The sequence below is a fragment of the Glycine soja genome, chromosome 12 (assembly GCF_004193775.1).
Source record: "Glycine soja cultivar W05 chromosome 12, ASM419377v2, whole genome shotgun sequence".
In the NCBI taxonomy this organism is placed as follows: domain Eukaryota; kingdom Viridiplantae; phylum Streptophyta; class Magnoliopsida; order Fabales; family Fabaceae; genus Glycine; species Glycine soja.
This window is the reverse complement of record NC_041013.1, coordinates 43017993-43036377: the sequence shown is the minus strand read 5'-3', so window position 1 is coordinate 43036377 and position 18385 is coordinate 43017993. Positions and strand designations below refer to the sequence as shown.

The following is an 18385-nucleotide window of genomic DNA, read 5'->3' as shown; positions in this document are numbered from 1 at the left end:
AGGTGAAAGATTAGGTAAGTTTAGGTAAGTTTCCTATTGGAGAGATTCTTTCTTGTGAAAGGTATATTTTTTTTCTCCACACCCACTATTGGATGATGGTTTCAGAGTTACACTAATTATAGATGCCTCGTCCATCGCTACTTTTAATGACTCAACTACTTCACTGGAACAAGTGAAGAAGCAAACACAACAAAGTTCAATCGTCTCAAACAAAAAGAACAAGAAAACAAACACACAAACAGACAAACAATAATTTAAATTGTTCTCTGGTGTTCTTGCTATTAATTAATAGTAATTTCCACTGCTCCAGTTCCAAATATATATACTTACTAGTTTCCTACACACTCCTTAATTACTATTTTTCACTTTCTCCTTTCAATATGAGGAACCCCACTCACAAGTCCCCTGGTGAGTTTCATTTCTGGGTTACCTTCAGGTTATGTGATCCCATTGAAATATTAAAACTTTATTGGTGCTTCAGCAGTTTAGCTTTTTCAATTGAATTAACGTGTAATGTAAATGCTGTTATTTATTCTCTTTGATATTTTACTTTTTATTTTCTTTTCTTGGGGTATCCCAGAGGTTGAAAATGATGGTGATTTTAAAGTTCATCTGTTCTCTTCATCATCCGAGGTGAGATTTTTAAGCCTCTCCTTTTGTATATATCATCTTAGTTTCTCCAAGTAACACCAAAAATTAATAGATTATTAGAGTTAAATTGTTCGCAATTTGTGCGTGTGAAAGAAACCAAAGTTTATTATTTCACAATTGGAATTGCAAGCCACATAAGTGAGAAAGAGAGGAGGAGCCAAGATTTTTCTGAATTTGCTTTTCAATTCACAATGATTTGCATAATGATTGAACATGCTTTGGATGATTGAGACTGAAGAGAGAGAGAGAGAGAGAGAGAGAGAGAGAGAGAGAGAGCTAAAAATATATTTGGATACTGCCTACTTTTTGGCTTGGCATCATTAATTTCATAAAAGTTTTGTATTATCCACTAAGCTTTGCAATTTTCATTGGGGTTGCATTGTTCAGTTGCTTGAAAAGCTTCATGAAAAATGGAGTTCAGTGGAGAAACCACCATACCCAGCTATGTATTCTAGTATTTATGGAGGTATCATACTTGATCCAGCAATGATGGTAATCCCCATTGATGATCACATGGTTCACAGAGGGCATGGTGTGTTTGATACAGCTATTGTTCTAGATGGGTAGGTAATGCTAATTTTTTATTTTCTCTATACAACTCAATACTTTGATATGCATGTATGTAACAAAGCATTGGGTTTTACTTTGAAGAGAAATGCTAGCAATGCACTCTGGAACACACACCCTTTTAACATTTTCTCTTTATTGGTTGAAATTTATTAGAAATCACAAGCTTTTGTAGGTCTCACTTTATTTCATGAATCTCTCTCATGATATTGTAATTTTCGATAAATTTAAACTAACAAGACAGATGTGAAAAAGAGTATGTTGCTAACAGTCTTGTTACTTTGAATTTTCAGATTTTTTTGCATATGAAACCCATTTGTCTCTTATTTTGGTGTTTATATTTGTTTGTCCTCTCCAGATACCTCTATGAGTTGGATGTTCACCTTGACAGATTCCTAAGTTCAGCCTCCAAAGCAAAGATATCCTCTCCCTTTTCTCGATCAGTGCTTCACAGCATTCTAATACAACTAACTGCAGCATCAAAATGCAAGAAGGGAACTCTAAGATACTGGCTCAGTGCAGGTCCTGGAGATTTCTTGCTATCATCAGCAGGATGTCCAACATCTGCATTCTATGCAGTAGTCATTGACCAAGATATTTCCCAATGCAAAGAGGGAGTTAAAGTGATTACTTCCAACATACCAATGAAGCCTTCTCTATTTGCCACAGCCAAAAATGTGAACTATCTTCCAAATGTCCTTTCAGTAATGGAAGCTGAAGAGAAAGGAGCATCTTCTTCTATATGGGTTGATGAGGAAGGTTATATTGCTGAAGGTCCAAATGTGAATGTTGCTTTCATAACTCAAGACAAGGAACTTGTCATGCCTCCTTTTGATAACATCTTACATGGTTGCACTGCAAAAAGGCTCCTTGAACTGGCACCCAAGTTGGTTGATCAAGGGCTTCTGAAAGGTGTAGCAACTAAAAAACTAACTGTGGAGGAAGCTAAAGCTGCTGCTGAAATGATGTATGTAGGAAGCACGCTTCCTCTGTTGCCTATCATCGTCTGGGATGATCAACCCATTGGCAACGGTAAGTTAGTGACATACTAACAGTAATGATCTGATATCAATCTGCTTTTGTATGGTATGTAGGCTGAAGCCTTAACCTTGCTTAATTTGTTCTCATTATTGATGCATATGAAGTATGAACATTTATCATAGGTTGTTTTGACATAAGTCATGTTGTATGAGAATGAGAGGAGCATACCAATACATGACTGATCAATATTAAAGGCTACTTAAAGCCTAAGGTCATATGATTACTTAAAAATGTAGCTAGACTATTGTTTTAATCTTAACTATTCATAGTGGTCGAGATTTATTCCTTTTACTCTCCACCACACACACATATAAAGTGTATTAGGTGAGACGAGTGCACTTCAACAATATAATTAAAATTTTAAAATGGATAGTTAAGATTAAAATAATCTTGACTTTATATGTGTATGCTTGTATGGTCAAAATTTACTCTTCTCATCTCTTATGCTCACTAAATAAATGTTCCCTGTATATAACTAAATATATATATTATGCTTGAGTTCCCACTTTGTCCTATTTTTGTTTATTCCGCTATATATGTCTGACAGGAAGGGTGGGAGAATTAACAATGTTACTTTCGGATATGCTTTGGGATGATATGGTAGCTGGCCCTGGCACACAGAGGATACCTGTTCCTTATGTTGAGTAAACCTACAAAGTCATCAAATTACAGGCTGGGAACAACTTTCTTACTTTTCTATGTCATGTTCCTAGGAGTTCTCCTTGCAAAGATTTATCAAGAGGTTTCTCTTTGTATTTGCTTTTTGTATTTCAAGTGTGAACACTGAACAAGTCCTAAAGTGAAGCACCAGGTGTTTCCTGCAACGCAAAATTTACGTAGCAGATAAATAGTCCTTGAACTGTTTCACGTTGTTGTATTGATATAATAATAATAATGAAGACCCTTCATGCTGCTTTGTGCCTGAACCAGAACCACTTGACTTTGATTTTTCACGCATGTTTCCCCGATCTTCAGTTGTGTGCACTGAATATATTTATTTTCCAATAAGTTATCTATCTGCAACAGCAATATTGGCTAAGTTTCTAAGTAGATAAGTCCTTTGTTTAATCTTCATCTCAGATGCCTTTTAGATATGAACCAAATGTAGAATGTGTGAAAGGGAACATACTTATAATCATTAATTTGAATTAAACAAGGAGGAGAGGAGGTTTCGTTCAAGCCTCAGATATAAATCAAAGAATCATTGCAGCAGTAGTAAACTCTCCAAAACTTGCAGCACACAAATTCATTTTAGATGAAAATAGATACACAACATATACAAGTAAGGGTGTTGATTTTGTCATTTGTGTCCCTTTATCCTTTTTTGTTCACTAGTGATTTTGACATGGGCGGTTAGTAAATTATGATGGTTTCTTTTGGATTTGATTTGGGAAGCTATGGTGGCCAGCCCTGAGAGAAAACCCACTCAAGTCTAACAATACCAAATAATTGAAATTATGGTGCTGCATTTTGTCTCATTGCATCTATCCTTTCCTTCATTGCTCTTCTTGGTGGATCAAGTTGGTGAAGGAATTTGTGTCAGTGTTTACATATATTAAATAAGTCTTGAAGAGAAGCAGCACGCACATGCTTTTCTGCTACTCATTGATTAAGCATAATGTATTTATTAACTTGACAGAGTCATTGAAATATTGAAATGTTTTGATCAAGTGACTGCAGACCGGGCTGCCAGGAGGCCCAGGACTACTTGAGCTTCATATATGAAAAACCTGATTTTTTTTTCTAGTGTTATGAGTTTTGACAAATTGAATCTGTCCTCAGATATTCTTAGGTAGTCTCACCACTTCTTTGAACTCAGAATCATGAGTCAGCACTTTCCCTCCCCCACATCCGAGACAGTTTCAGTCAGTACCAATATTTTTGGTTGTGAAGGTCATTTACACACATATCTATTTAATAAAAATGCAAAATCACACATCAAACTTGTTACACAAATTTATGATACATGAATAATAGTAATAACACTGCTATTTTACTAAAATGAAATATCTAACATGAAGCAAAGATGTTTTGAATGAATCAAAGTACTTCTAATATTGTTGAAGAACAAATTTTCAGGTGAAATACATAAATTATTTATACTTTAACTTAAAAAACAATTTACAGAACAACTCTCATGAATTCTGATGAAATCTTATTCTCATCGAATAAGTATAAAGGGCGAAAAAGATGAAACAATATTGTCTTTCAACATAGATTGCATAAATACTCTAACAAGTCTTCTTTGTCTTTGTTGCACAACTCTTTTTTTTATTGGCACCGATATCTTCTGTGAAAAATAATCTTACTCGAACAGGTTTGGATCATTATGGCCGCAAATTTCTTTATTGAGAACGAGTATTTAACGTAGTTGCATACATAAGACAAGAACTCTAACAAGTATGTTGCAGAACAACTTCCAGCTTTCTCTTAGGTTCTTCAACGCAGACATTAACCTTCCCAAAGTCAACCATTCCTAAAAGTTGAACTCTTCCTAGCTTCTATAGCCTCCATATCTTCCTGGGATGATGCTGAATAAACATGATAATGAAGTGCAAGCACTGCGTCTTCAAGTTAAACACACAGATGGAGAAAATAAAGCAAATTTGTTGTAGCAAAGTTATGGTTGCCAGTGTATGGGAATTGCCACAACACAAGTCACAGTGATTTTAAAAGTCTAAGTCAAACGTTTTATCCGCACCATCCATGTAGAATCTTTCACCTATGTTGCTGGGTCCGTTTATTCTACATAACCAGTCACATACCGGAATTGTATTTTCTACTATATACTATATTTATCACTCACTTGTCCTAAAGAAATTATTAGGTGGTCCTCAACCATCACCTAATCCATGATTTCGACCCATCTCTATGTGATATGTAATTAAGAGTTATTGATTGTTTTTGTCCTAATCGAATTTGGATGTACTTACAGTGGAATTATAATTATATTAAAAATAATTGAGATTCTCATAAATTTATGTACTTATAAAATAGATTATGACAAGTTTTAATTAAATTTATGCACTTCAACAAGAAATTATGTACTTATAAAATAGATTATGACAAGTTGTAATTCTTTAATCAATAGTTATGATTTCGTACTTACTGTTTTGTCCTCTAAAATTACTTGATTGCTCTAGAAGGATAAAGGTTAAAGAGGAGACTTTTCAAATGAAGACAAAGCTAATCAATTATCAGCTTGGGCTTGGGATTTCTGGCCCATTGCAATCACAATTGCTTGGATGTAGGCATTAATTTAGTGTGGTTCAGTAAAAGGGTGTTTCCTTACCGAGAGGGTCAAACTCGATTTATTGAACAAAGTAGGTGAGTTGTTGTAAATATTTCGGTATTTGTTTTTTATTTCTATAGATAAAAAAATGTTTTTCATAATAAATTATATTTATTACTTGATTTGCAGAATAACCTGTAGTTAACGAACTATCAAAGGCCTTGGAGAAGGAAATTCTCCTTTCCTATTTTCAAATATTAGATGAGTGCTATCAAGAATTTGCAATCACAGATCTTAGACAAACATGTTTAAATTACAATGTAGCACAGTGTTTATCGTGAACTCAAATACTTGGTAAAAAAAAAAAAAACCAATCCTTCCACAAGATTATTTAAGAGTTTTTCATATGTAATTAGAATTAAAAAACTCTTCTCTTGTATTAATTATGTTTATTTTTAAATTTTATTATTATTGTTTGGGTTGAAATGCAAAATAACGGTTAGCATTTGTTAGCAAATTGGAATATTTTTCTAATTTCAGAAAAAAAAATTGTCATGTTCTAAATAAGCTGAATTGAAATTCATCACAAATTTGTTTAACTGTATTTCGATAATTCGCAAATCTTTCCAACAGGTGAAATTGCTCCCACAATGAAGCGGTGGAATAAATACATTCAGAAAATAAAATTCGAAATTGAACTTTCACAAATCACAAGACATAAAATGATAAATAACGTGGGAAAAGAGATAATTCGTGTTTTGGCTTATTATCCCACTCTTCAAAGCGACAACTATTAGAAAATACAAATCAATGTAGTTTGTTACAATTTGCAAAACCCTCTAAATTATACATCACTGCTGTCGCCATCACTTTGAGCAAAAAAAATTCAAAGAAAAATAAATTTAATAATAATAGAACATAGAAAAATAATTTCTTACAATAATATATGTACAATTAATCGGAAAAAAATGCACAAATAGAGACAACAGACAAATTGGTATCTTGTAACTTCTAACTCTGCTCAAGATGGGTTTAGATCCCGTGAGGTTTGGCCTTGCCATCTGTTAAACAAAGAATCAGAGATCATTCACAAGCAAATTCAATGCCATATAATGTGAATAAAAAGAGAGAATGAGAGAGGCATGCTCTTTGTTTCACTAGCAAGGCTAGGAAAAAGTGCACCATCACATAACTAGTACTACTTTTAAGAATAGTTATTCATAGGGAAAATGATAACATCCATAAACCTTGAGAGAAGAAATCTTGCTAGTGGGCTTAAATTGCTATTTGAATTATGTTCCTTGTTTTGTTGTTTCTTCCTGTTATCAGCCTCTGCATTTCGGGTTTCTTGAGCTGACTTGGTCTTGCTGAATAGTTGGTCTGCCAGTCCCTGCAGGTCCTTCAATGAATCTTCCTTTGAACTGCACACACAGGAGAATGAGATACATATATTTTCCTTTTTTGGTTTGTCTAAAGAGCTTGAGTGGAAGGCAAACCTTGCCAATCGCTGAAGCAACTTTTTGACAAAAACATCACAGGATTTAGGTTTTGTACCCTCCATGTTTATTAAAGAATTGATAACTGCCCTCACGAGTTCTGGATCATCAGCAATAGCCTACATAACAAACACAAAACATAACAAAAACCAAAAAGAACAAAAATTCTATTCATGCGGTAAGTTGCCAAAAGCATGCAAAACTTCCATCTTATCAAACACAAGTTTTTCTAGTGTCCAATCATCCTTACTTTTCTGCCACCCCATTCCCCCTAAAGTAAATATCATAGAAGTTTCTTCATATATATTATTTTTTAATTTCATCCTGTTTTATAATGCAAAGTCTTGGTACAAAAAATCATCATGTAGATGATTAATAATATGGCTTAATTATATTTAGTCCTAGAAATTTGTGGTAAATCCATTTTGGGTCTCCTAAAAACAAATCATTTTAGTCCCTCAAATTTCATAAAATACATTTTTAGTTCTTGGAGCTAGATGACGTTAACGGAAGTGGTGATGTGGTGCTCGGTAGTGCACACATGTCAAATGCTGACAGCACCACATCACTATTTTTCACCACTTCCATTAACATCGTTTGGCTCCCAGGACTAAAAATGTGTTTTTGAAATTTAAGATTTTTTTTCAATTTGGGGGACCAAAAATGGATTTACTATAAAATTCAGGGACTAAAAACATAATTAAAACTAATAGTAATTTTCAATAAATAGTCAGTATAGCTAGTGCATCATACTCAAAACTAAAAATAATAAACATATGAAACAATTTTAATTATAGAATCTTGAGGAGCAATCAGCACAGTGTACGATGCTCTATTTGGAATTCAAAATTATTTAGAATGAAAGGAAGTCATAATACAATTTTACGCTAATACACTGCTTAGAAATATTAAGGATAAAATATATGTATGAATTTACCTCTTTTAATGAAGGAATAAGTAAAACAGATAATGGCACCGATGATGACATTATTTTAGCACTTTCTTCGCCATCACTAGCATGATGTGATCTTAACATGCCCTTGTGTGCATCATATTCACCATGTGGTCTGAAAAAAAAAATCCCTAAGAATGTAGGTTCACATTTCAGCAACAGAAAATTACCAGCTCTTTTGCAATGGATGTACCTTGAAGAATCAGAGCTACTAGCCTTTTGATCTCTTTTGCTTTCCTGTCTATCATTGTTGATTTTTCCTCGGGCAAGTTTCTCTCGAGCATTTGATTTCCTCAGGATAGCAGCCTTTGCCTACAGAGACAAACAGGTAGGAAAATGCTGTTTATAAGCAATATCAATCCGAAGTAATCACAAACATGTCAAGTCTCGTAATAAATTATAAATGAACATAAATTGAAAAAATTTCGACACAGGTGCATAAGAAATGGTTTAAGAATATACCCTACAAAACAAACTAGGTGGGTAACTCAGGCAACTATATAACAAGGGAAAATAATAAAATACTGTTCTACAAATAAATCAACAGCATCATGGAACCAAATCTATACAATAGAAAGGGGGGAGGCTCATCTTGTATTAATCAATATGCAAGTGAAATTTACAAGTTATATCACAGAGAAATGGTACCTCAGCAAGATTTGCTGCACTATCTTCCATTGAGGCATTTGAATTTCTGTCATTAAGTCCCAGTCGAGACCTTGGTGTCTGTGGAGAATCAGACTCATCATGCTGGCCACGTAAAACAACAGTTCCACTTGAAGAAGCATCTTCAAAAGAAGCATAGCTGCTGCTAGACTACAGTTAATCAAAATTCTCAGTTTGTGACTGTACAGAACAGCTGTAAGAACTTATTGGTTTCTTATCAAAGTAACACAGCTTGAAAAATACCTGAGAGCTCTGGTCACGAAACGCAGATGACCTTGATCCTTTTGGAGATCGAATAACAACAGTTCCTGATCCATTCCCAGATAATTCATCCTGTAAATTGAAGATTTCAGAAAATCAAAGCAGTCCAGGTTGTTCAAAATGAAACTTCAATAAGTTCATAGTAATTCCATCTTTACTTAATGGTTGACGCGATTCTTTCAAATAATATTAATGAGGTGAATTCTCTAAATAATTACACCCACTTGAGAGTAGAGACAATATAATTGTTGTTTGTGTGCTAAATGGGTAGCACATTGGCTATACAGAAAATTTTATCAGTTTCAGCTCAAAGTATCTAAAGCATTAATGCTCAGCAGGTAAATTATTTAGAGTAAAATGGTTAAGCATTAATCATATATCCAATGTTTTATAAATACCAAAAACATTCAAAGGATCCTTTATGGAGATGTGGCTGCTAAATATATAATTCAACTGATTAAGTTAACTTCTTTGACAATTACATCTTCAAGGTGATTATCCAGATGCTCATCATGGTGGGGAACTCTAAGATCTCTTCCAAAGGAACTTTCAAGTGACTCATTAAGTGCACTTCTATTGACAGATCCCCCTTGATAGCCACTCTGTGGAGCTTTTCGCTGAGTAAGCTGATTATGTGAAACTTCAGTTATCTTATCTCTAAACTGAGGTGGTCGAGAAACATTACGAAAGGTTCCAGTACCCTGTGATCCACCAATGCTGAAGTCCCATCCAGCACTTTTCAGGGTTTTACCCTGATCACTGCAAATTAGAAACTGTCCATAAAAAATTCAATATATATAAAATAAAAATAGTAGCCAACAGTCATAACCTACCTGGGTCGATTATTTTCTTCACCTCTTAAATCTCTTGCCACCTTTACAGTACCTGATGCCTCCCCCATCCCACTTGGACCATTTCTGGGTGTCTCCTCATCTTCCTTTATTTGGTACTTTGGACGCTCCCTATAATGAAGCCACAAGACATGATCATGTCAACCACAAGCTGGGGAATAATACTTGTAATTTTCAATTTTCAGATGGATAACATGCTAAAGTTGCTTAGCAAAAGGGTTTCAGAAGTAAATTCTGCATCTCAGCATTTTTTTTTGTGAAAGATGAAATGAAAGAAAAAGAAGGGAGGGGGGAGGGAATTAATAGACAAAGGCAAAAATAGGTAGAATTACATACTACATATATCAAATATAGCAAGACCTTTATCAATGACTCACACCTTATTCTTTCTGAAAGCTTTGAACTCTTCCTAGCATTCCGGATAAAACGGTCTTTGAGAAGTTCCTTAGCACTTGGCCTCTGGAATTGAATCCATTAAAAGGGGGGGAATTAAGAGCCTGACAGAGAGTGATCAACTTCACCAATTCCACTCCAAGCTAGTCTAAAAAGCTTCTAATTATTATTTCAACAGGAAATAAACAAATAATTCTATAATCCCAATTATTACTAAATTAGGATGAAAATTAACATATCCTACGTCCAATATTTCAATTAATATTTCTTATTATTTTACCTTTCCTGCTAAAAAAATAAATGCTCTAGAAAAGCATATTAAGTATAAGAAGGAATATTGTACGGATTCTCATACAATCCATAAAGTGAACATTTGACTCAATTTGAATCATAAAGCAGAACATTTTCATTAACAATATATAAGAACAACAACTATGTCAAGAGAACTAAAGAAAATGAAATAATAATAAGTGTATGAAAAGCATAGACACTTGCCTCAGCAGGAACCTTCTTTAAGCACAATGACACAAATTCTTTCAATGGACGAGAAAAATGATCATCTAGCTGAAGAAAATGAAATTCAATGTTAAGTATGTTATGCTGGAAAAAATAACATCTCTGTTTGAAAAACTCAAGTTACTTAAAATGGTTAACAACTTGAAAGATTGACTTGTTTGATATTAAAGAACTCAACCTGTGGAGGATTCTCTCGGGGTATAATGAAAAGCACTCTCATTGGGTGAAGATCAGCAAGTGGCGGCTCCCCCTTTGCCATCTCAATTGCAGTGATTCCCAGAGACCAGATATCTGCCTGCAAAAACAGAATACTCCAGTGATGATTCTAAAAAATCCAATGACTATCACAAACTGAAAATAAAGGTGGAAAAACAGAACCAAAGAGAAACATAACAAAAGAGATTTAGACTAAATATATTACAACCTTCTCATTATATCCATCTGTATTCTGAATAACCTCAGGTGCCATCCAGAATGGTGTTCCTACAAATGTCTGTTATGATAAAAAAAAATGTTAGCATATCCAGTCAAAGATGAAGAGTAAAAATTTAAAAATCTAAGTGATTTTTCAATTGCACAAAGTATTAAATGCAGTAAGGGCTATGACAGAAAATTACAGTCTATACAAGAAAAAAACAGAAATTCAAAATTCAGTTTGCCCCACTCAAATAACATCAGGAGTAGACACAATATTCTGCACCATGTTTCCTTCACTTTCAGAGTCTATATTTCAATCTGATTATCCAACTGAAAAGAAGAGCAATTTTGTGCTCTTGAAAGGAGGTTAAGAAATTACAATTGAGATGATCAACCATAAAATAACAGACATAACTTTTACTCTAAATGTAATGAAAAAAAAAATACTATATCAATAGCCCATCCACTTTCAATTAACTTCAATAAAATATGTTTACCTTTCTCCTTGATATAGTCCTTGTTAATTGAGCAGAAACACCAAAATCTGCAACCTGGTGACATTCCACATGTATGCAAGTCCACATCTCAAATTATTAGGTGCATCATTTTTCAATGAAGTCATATAAAATAAACAAATTGAATATAACCTCTGTCAGAATATAACGTACCTTTACATCACCATTCTCAGACAATAAAATGTTTGCAGCTGTATAATTGACATATTAATGCTGTCAATTATAAAGCTAAAGAAAAAACAAAAAAGAATTCAATGTACAAAAAATTCAATGGCGATGGGGTTGCTTCTGATACCTTTAATGTCTCTATGAATTTTTCCTTCACTGTGTAGATAATCAACAGCATGCAGCAAGTCACGTAGAATGCAAGCAATTGACATTTCATCAAGGGGAGGACCTGATTGGATCTACAGAAGCAAAACCAGAATTAACACCATAGAAAAAATACAACATACAACCATATTGGAAATTAATGTCAACAGACATAAATATGATAAACAGTGGCACACAAAAACTGACCAATCAAAATATAATGATAGAAAATTAATAACAGGGAAAGTACAAAGAAGGACAAGAAATCTTCCTAGAAAAACCAATGGAAAAAAATAACAAAAGAGAAGGAAGATATAAGAAACAAATTATAAGCATCTAAAGTCATACAACTAACCCAACATTAATCTACACATTTTGATTTATTAATAATACCGGTTTATAGGCACGTCATCTTTGACTTAGACTAAACAGAATACCCTCTATTTATGTATAATTAATGTAATTAGCTTATAGAAACATGCATCCATTGTGTACTCAAACACACGGTTTCAGTCAATTATTCCTCTGTTTCTCCTATTTTAACAAAGGTTATATTAACATACAAGAATTATAACTAATACAATATTATAATCCATTTTTATGCATATCATTTCTTAGGTCCATTGGACTCTACAGATGGAGTATTGGGTGCTCAACCATTAGCATTTCCCCTAGGACACTCTGCTATATGCTGAATGTTTATACATGCTTGTAACTATTTTCTCGTCAGAAATTACGCACCCAGAATTCAAGTAACCATTTTTTCTCTTGGTTGTTCTCTACAAAGCATTTCGTTCTCTTTTCTTTGCATTTTTTTAAAAGGATGGTCTCTTATCCTCCTAGCTCTTTGTAATCTTCTTTGTCTTGATAATTTTTTTCTTTTATAAAAAAAAGTCAAAAATATATCAGACAGTTCAAGGATAAGCAGGGGAAGTTTCACTAAAGGATGATTTCTGACAAACATCAATTTCAATTTTCAAACACTGAACATATAGAAGCAAGTAAACAGAAGTAACCTACTAGATCAGCAACTGAGCCACCAGCCATGTATTCCATTATTATCCAAAGTTTAGTTTGATTGAGATAGGAACCATAATATTCAGTAATGTATGGACATCGACATTGGGACAGAACAGAAATTTCCTGAAAATATTAAACAATCAAAATTTAAAAATTTGGGTACAGCAAATATCAAGTACATGTAATCTACAAGATTATACCTTCTGGATATCATCAATTTCATCCTCTCTGTGAAGTGACAAAAGAAAGGAAAGATAAATTAGGAAGTATTAAGGAAGAAATGCATATAGATTCAGAGCACAACACAGCAAAAATATGATGTTAATACTCCGTCCAGGGGTTTCCTATTCTACAATTGAGCTGATGCTCAGTTTTCTTAATACTAACTATTGAGAATGAAATCTTCTTCCACTCTTGTCCGTACATTTAACCTAATCACTTGACCAATTATGTAACTAACTACTCTTAACCACCTAACTCAAACCACCTGCTTTGTCTCCACACCTTTCTTTCTTTTGTCCTGGGTCCTATTCATATTCAATTAGTAATGCCAGAAATATCACAGGAGAGAAAACTCATCTACCAAATACTCCTCTATTAGTATTATTTCTACCAAAATCTTCAATGGAATTAAGTGAACTGGAATGGTTGACCTGACTTCAGACTTCACCCTCCCTTAGTAAAAAGAGCTTATCAAGGATTGAAAGAAAAAGGAGAAACTGATATTTTTCCAGTGTTATGTCCCAAAATTCTAATAGACAGGCAATCTTTTATAATGTAATGAAATATGCTTTTCAACATATTTTAGGATTCTTATTGCTATAAAATTGGTTAGCACCCCTAATATGTCCAAGCATTCTTGAAAATAATAGAAGGGGGACAACAAACTTACGATTCTTCCAAGTCAATTACTTTGATGGCGACTAGTTTGTTGAGCTCCCTGTCAAATCTGGAAATAAGATTGAACAACAAAGAGACAAACAGCTCATTGCCCATGTCTAAGTGTCTAACTTAGGACAGTAAATAAAAGACATTCAGAGAACAATAACTAGTTCTTTAGACCATGTCATTTATGATTTTATTTTATGTTACAATGATAACTGACAAGAAAAAACAAATAATCTTGTGGAAATTCCTCAGATGTATTCTTTTATTATTTTTTTGTCTCTTGATCATATGAACAATATCCACAAACTTGCTAAAGTAGAAATTTTCTTCGATCCTTGCCAGTAAAATTCTATTCTCAGAGATTGTAACAAAACCAAACAGAGCTCAAATAAGTAACACACAAGAATTTCCAATGATCATGACATAAGACTTATGAATTTTAGTTTCAATAACCTGGTCATGTCCATAAAAAAGTAGTTAGTTAAACACAAATATTAACTACTACCTACCAATAAGAACAAAAGCATGCACACATACATGCTTGGCCAGCTATATCTGCCAGCAAGGTGTAGCTCTCTTGGAACTAGACGTGTCATGTTAGGAAGCCAGCAATGAATTTTCTAATTACATATTTCATGCATAGTGTGCCATGCTCTAGATTATACATATCACTTCAAATTCTAAACAAATACAAACAAACACAAAAAGAAAATAAAAATACAACATAAGAATTGTTATTATAATGGAAAAGTAAAGAAGTGAAACTGATCTGAAAAGGACATATATCCTTCTCTTTATATTAACAGTCTATGTTGTGCTTTGTTGCAAATTTTTACATAAACAAAGACAAGCCTAGATCAAAAAAAGAGGATAGAATTAGGCAATAGATACCCAGCATTAAACTTTGTCCAATACTTGTAACATTACATGGATAGATCATCTATGTGTGTTCTATAAGTTTACATGAAGGGTCAACTTTGAACCCTTGGATCTTTACCCTGGTTTTGACATTCATACCCAACATATCCAGGATCCAGTGCCTCAAATACATGTTTTTTTTGCACATGATATAATTCTAGCGGAAGAGGGCGAGCCCTGGTGCAGCGGTAAAGTTGTGCCTTGGTGACCTGTTGGTCATGGGTTCGAATCCGGAAACAGCCTCTTTGCATATGCAAGGGTAAGGCTGCGTACAACATCCCTCCCCCATACCTTCGCATAGCGAAGAGCCTCTGGGCAATGGGGTACGAAGTTTTTTTTTTATATAATTCTAGCGGAAGAGTCAAAAGAGGAAATAAATAGTAAACTAAAGTTATAGAGAAAAGCCTTGGAATCACAGTTTCGATTTAAGTAGAAACAAAAATGAAGTACATGAAATGAAAATTCAGAAAGACATGCTCTAGCATAGGCTTGGAGGTGAACTTTGGGAATCATACCATATCACAAGTAATATAGTTAGGTGTCCTACATCTATCATACAAAGCAATAGAGACATTGAAACAGATGAATACTTCAAGTTTTACTTGTGTGCTGCTTAAGCTAAAAGGAAAGCTTTACCGTATAGCCATAAGACAAACAATACTTTATGATACTATATGTTCAGTGATAAAATGCCAACAAGAGCATAAGAGTAGAATAGATGAAAATGCTGTGTTGGATTTGATATTATACAGAAAGGAAAAAAAAAATCAGGAATTCATGTATTATGGAGAAATTTGAAATGGCAATATAGAGGAAAAGTTGGCAAAATGCATGTTAGAGTGCAACATGGTTTGGACATATTACCAGAAGATTAATAAAAGCTTCAATTATAACAGTTGATCATATGGAGGATAGCCCAAATAAGAGGGTAAAGATAGACAAAGAAAGACTCGAAGTGAAACAATTAAAAAGTATCTAGGATTAAATAGCCCGAGTAAAGAATTAGTTTTGCACAGAGCACAATGGCATTGTCTGATTCATGTAGCCAACCTCATGTAATAGTAAAAACTTTGGTCATTGTTGTTGTGCTTATAGTAATATTTAACACCACTTATCAGTTATCAAAAAAGAAAAATGCAAATGATCTAGGTCTTTTTAAGTAACAAACAAATGCAATTAGACACTTGGTCTTAAAAGTGAGGCTAAATTTTACTTTTGGTACCTCTACTATGACTAATCTTTATGCTTATTTTCCAAATTCTGGAGAAAGAATTTAAACTATCCTTGATAAGATACCATTGCATACATTTTTTTTCAACATAAACTATTATCCAAAAATTCCATCCAGCCCATTCTATAGTAATGCTTATCAAATGTTTGCTTCCATCAAGGGCTCTTAATTCACACCAGCATCAAATCGCAAATTTCGCACATTTTAGTATCATATGATATCAAATGCGCATCTAAAGAACAAGTTTAAGAATTTCTATTAACAAAATAATTCTCATTATTATTCCACCTGCAGAAACAACAGGAAAGAAAGCCCTACACTAGAACTATTCATCAACCCGATGAACAAGCAATGTGCATATACAATTACTGCTATGATTTAAACTCAATGTGCAAAGTTAGTTTGACTCTGCAGGGCTCAATAAACCAGTCCTGAAACTAACACCTACGCTTTATAGACGTCTCCGAATGATCCCTGCCCAATAAGCTCCAATGAGCTGAATCTGGATCCCGATGCCTCAACTAGACCTGCCACATCGGCCATTCTCAGCAGCAGCAACTCCTCAAAGCCTCACACACAGGCTACTACACAAGCACCTGAAAAACCAAAGAGCAAAACGACTCAGAGACATCCATAGTGAAAATCACACATCTCCAATCTGCCTCCCCCCCCCCCCCCCCCCCACCTGCTCCAAATTCCACCAATTCAAATAAAACCAAAAACCAAACATTCACATTCAAAACAGCATCTGTATTTGTAAGCATCAAAATGAATTAATCAAATAAAAAAAAAACTTCATACACAATTGAACAACCCCAATTCAGTCTCAACTCAAATTCTAAACGAAGGAATCAAATCAAAGCTTAATAAACAAAACAATTGAAAAAAAAAAAACAGAGGCACAATGCAGTGAAACTGTGGACTGAAAGCAAAGCATGTGAGAGCTCGGTGGAGCAGGGCAATAATTGTTAGGTGGAAGTTAGGATGCAAAATTGACTCTGCAACAAAATGGAATGACACTGAGATTTCGTTCGCAGAGGAGAAAAAAAAAAAAGAAAAAAGGAAAGTGAAACCGCAACACCCACATCGAGATTTGGCAACAAAATGTGGCATTCGAATTTGATTCAAAGTCGCTCACTGACCCATGAATGAATACGATTCGGGTTAGTGGTAGTTTAAGGGACAGATCTGTTGCTGATTGATATTGTCTCTCTTCTTTCGTTTTTGTTTTTTTTTTTTTTTTGTGTGTGTTTGGCTTCGGCGTGATTTGTGTATAATTGCCAATGATTAGGAAGAAAAGAGGGTTAAAACTAGAGCTCAACCTAGCTTATATAAATATAAATAGATAGATAAATAGTTATGACATTGTAAATTTGGTTTTAGAGATTAATTTAGTCTCTAAATTTTTGTAAAAGTAAATTTAGAGATTTATTTAGTAATAGAAATTTTAAGAGATTCATGTGATCAAATTTGTAGTAAAAAATATATAAATTTGCTTTATTTAAAATTGATTTTGTATCTTAAGTCACAAACTACAAAGCCATTGGCTCTACAGTGAATTAATGCACACATAACATAAACAATTTCACTTTATAGAAACATGTTTTGCAAATTTCAGTTTTTTAATTTTGTTTTCAAATAGGTATGTATCTTCTATCTTTTTTTAAAGCCAATGTATTTTCTATCTTGTTCGAAGTACAATTGAACACTAAATATAAAAATCTTACCTAATTAGGTTGAATATTACGTTAAGAGATACTAGCTCATTTTGCTATGTCTAATCTCTATTGTTCCATGTTTTCCTCTTATAAAATATCATCCATTTAAGTATACTTTTAGTATGGGTAAAAGGAATATGTTTTTTATTTTAGTCCTTTAAAGGAAATATTGTCATCTCTCATATGACTAAAATTATTGTTTTGATCTTACTATTATGTGACATTCATTAATTTTTAGTGTTTAATAAAAGATCAAGCAATATTGTTAAAAAAAAAATTAGATCCCTAAAGTAAATGTTATTTGTTTACCTTAAAATGAACGTCACGGACAAAAAAGAATGATATTAGATTTTAGAGGAATTGAAAATTTAAAATAAATTGTTTATTTTATAGAGAGAAAAGGCATTGATTTCAAATTTTAGAAGAATGGAAAAAAAATATAAAGAATAAAATTAGAACATGCTATTTTTTAGAAACTAAAAATATATTTAAGTTAATATTATTTTTAGTTTTAGAGAGATAGATTTTTTACTTTAACATTTAGGTGGTCACTAATAATTTAGGAGATGTCAATTTTAAAAGTCATTGGCATATGTGGTAAAGATTCATGCACATATTTTATTGATGATTTTTATCCTTAAATTTTAAAAAATATATAAATTTAGTCCCTTTTACCTTTAAGAAAAAATAACGAACTTTTAGATATTTTAAATAGAAGGTACTAAATCCACATATTTTTA

At 33.3% G+C, this 18385-nt stretch overlaps 2 protein-coding genes across 4 annotated transcripts; one reads left to right on the top strand and one right to left on the bottom strand.

The window, feature by feature from the left end:
• The first annotated feature begins 156 nt into the window (after nt 1-156).
• LOC114380424 (D-amino-acid transaminase, chloroplastic-like) lies at nt 157-3191 on the top strand. Its single transcript, XM_028339472.1, has 5 exons — nt 157-408; nt 581-633; nt 1039-1214; nt 1577-2250; nt 2807-3191. Exons 1-5 carry the CDS (start codon nt 381-383, stop codon nt 2905-2907), a joined length of 1032 nt encoding a protein of 343 aa, XP_028195273.1. The 5' UTR covers nt 157-380; the 3' UTR covers nt 2908-3191.
• A 3023-nt stretch (nt 3192-6214) lies between these two features.
• LOC114380219 (germinal center kinase 1-like) lies at nt 6215-17215 on the bottom strand. 3 transcript variants are annotated; one of them, XM_028339213.1, is made up of 21 exons: nt 17013-17215; nt 16376-16925; nt 13783-13839; nt 13091-13118; nt 12891-13013; nt 11854-11965; nt 11712-11749; nt 11541-11594; nt 11051-11119; nt 10805-10921; nt 10606-10674; nt 10097-10176; nt 9700-9828; nt 9349-9625; nt 8849-8938; nt 8588-8755; nt 8133-8251; nt 7925-8054; nt 6988-7106; nt 6739-6912; nt 6215-6552 (listed from the first exon to the last, which is right to left on the bottom strand). In XM_028339213.1, exons 2-21 carry the CDS (start codon nt 16468-16470, stop codon nt 6513-6515), a joined length of 2088 nt encoding a protein of 695 aa, XP_028195014.1. In that variant the 5' UTR covers nt 16471-16925; nt 17013-17215; the 3' UTR covers nt 6215-6512. The 3 variants fall into 3 exon arrangements, with proteins under 3 accessions (XP_028195014.1, XP_028195015.1, XP_028195016.1); XM_028339214.1 differs by having other exon boundaries at nt 16376-16523; XM_028339215.1 differs by having other exon boundaries at nt 16376-16523; nt 17070-17213.
• Between the last annotated feature and the right edge of the window lie 1170 nt (nt 17216-18385).

Excerpts from the sequence above, each read along its gene's own strand:
- LOC114380424 (XM_028339472.1), top strand. The coding sequence starts at position 381 with ATGAGGAACCCCACTCACAAGTCCCCTG. Across the intron at positions 634-1,038 it reads TGTTCTCTTCATCATCCGAG|TTGCTTGAAAAGCTTCATGA; the intron begins GTGAGATTTTTA and ends TGCATTGTTCAG. Across the intron at positions 2,251-2,806 it reads TGATCAACCCATTGGCAACG|GAAGGGTGGGAGAATTAACA; the intron begins GTAAGTTAGTGA and ends TATGTCTGACAG.
- LOC114380219 (XM_028339213.1), bottom strand. The coding sequence starts at position 16,470 with ATGGCCGATGTGGCAGGTCTAGTTGAGGCATCGGGATCCAGATTCAGC. Across the intron at positions 11,595-11,711 it reads CTGAGAATGGTGATGTAAAG|GTTGCAGATTTTGGTGTTTC; the intron begins GTACGTTATATT and ends GAATGTCACCAG. Across the intron at positions 8,055-8,132 it reads AGTAGCTCTGATTCTTCAAG|ACCACATGGTGAATATGATG; the intron begins GTACATCCATTG and ends TTTTTTTTTCAG.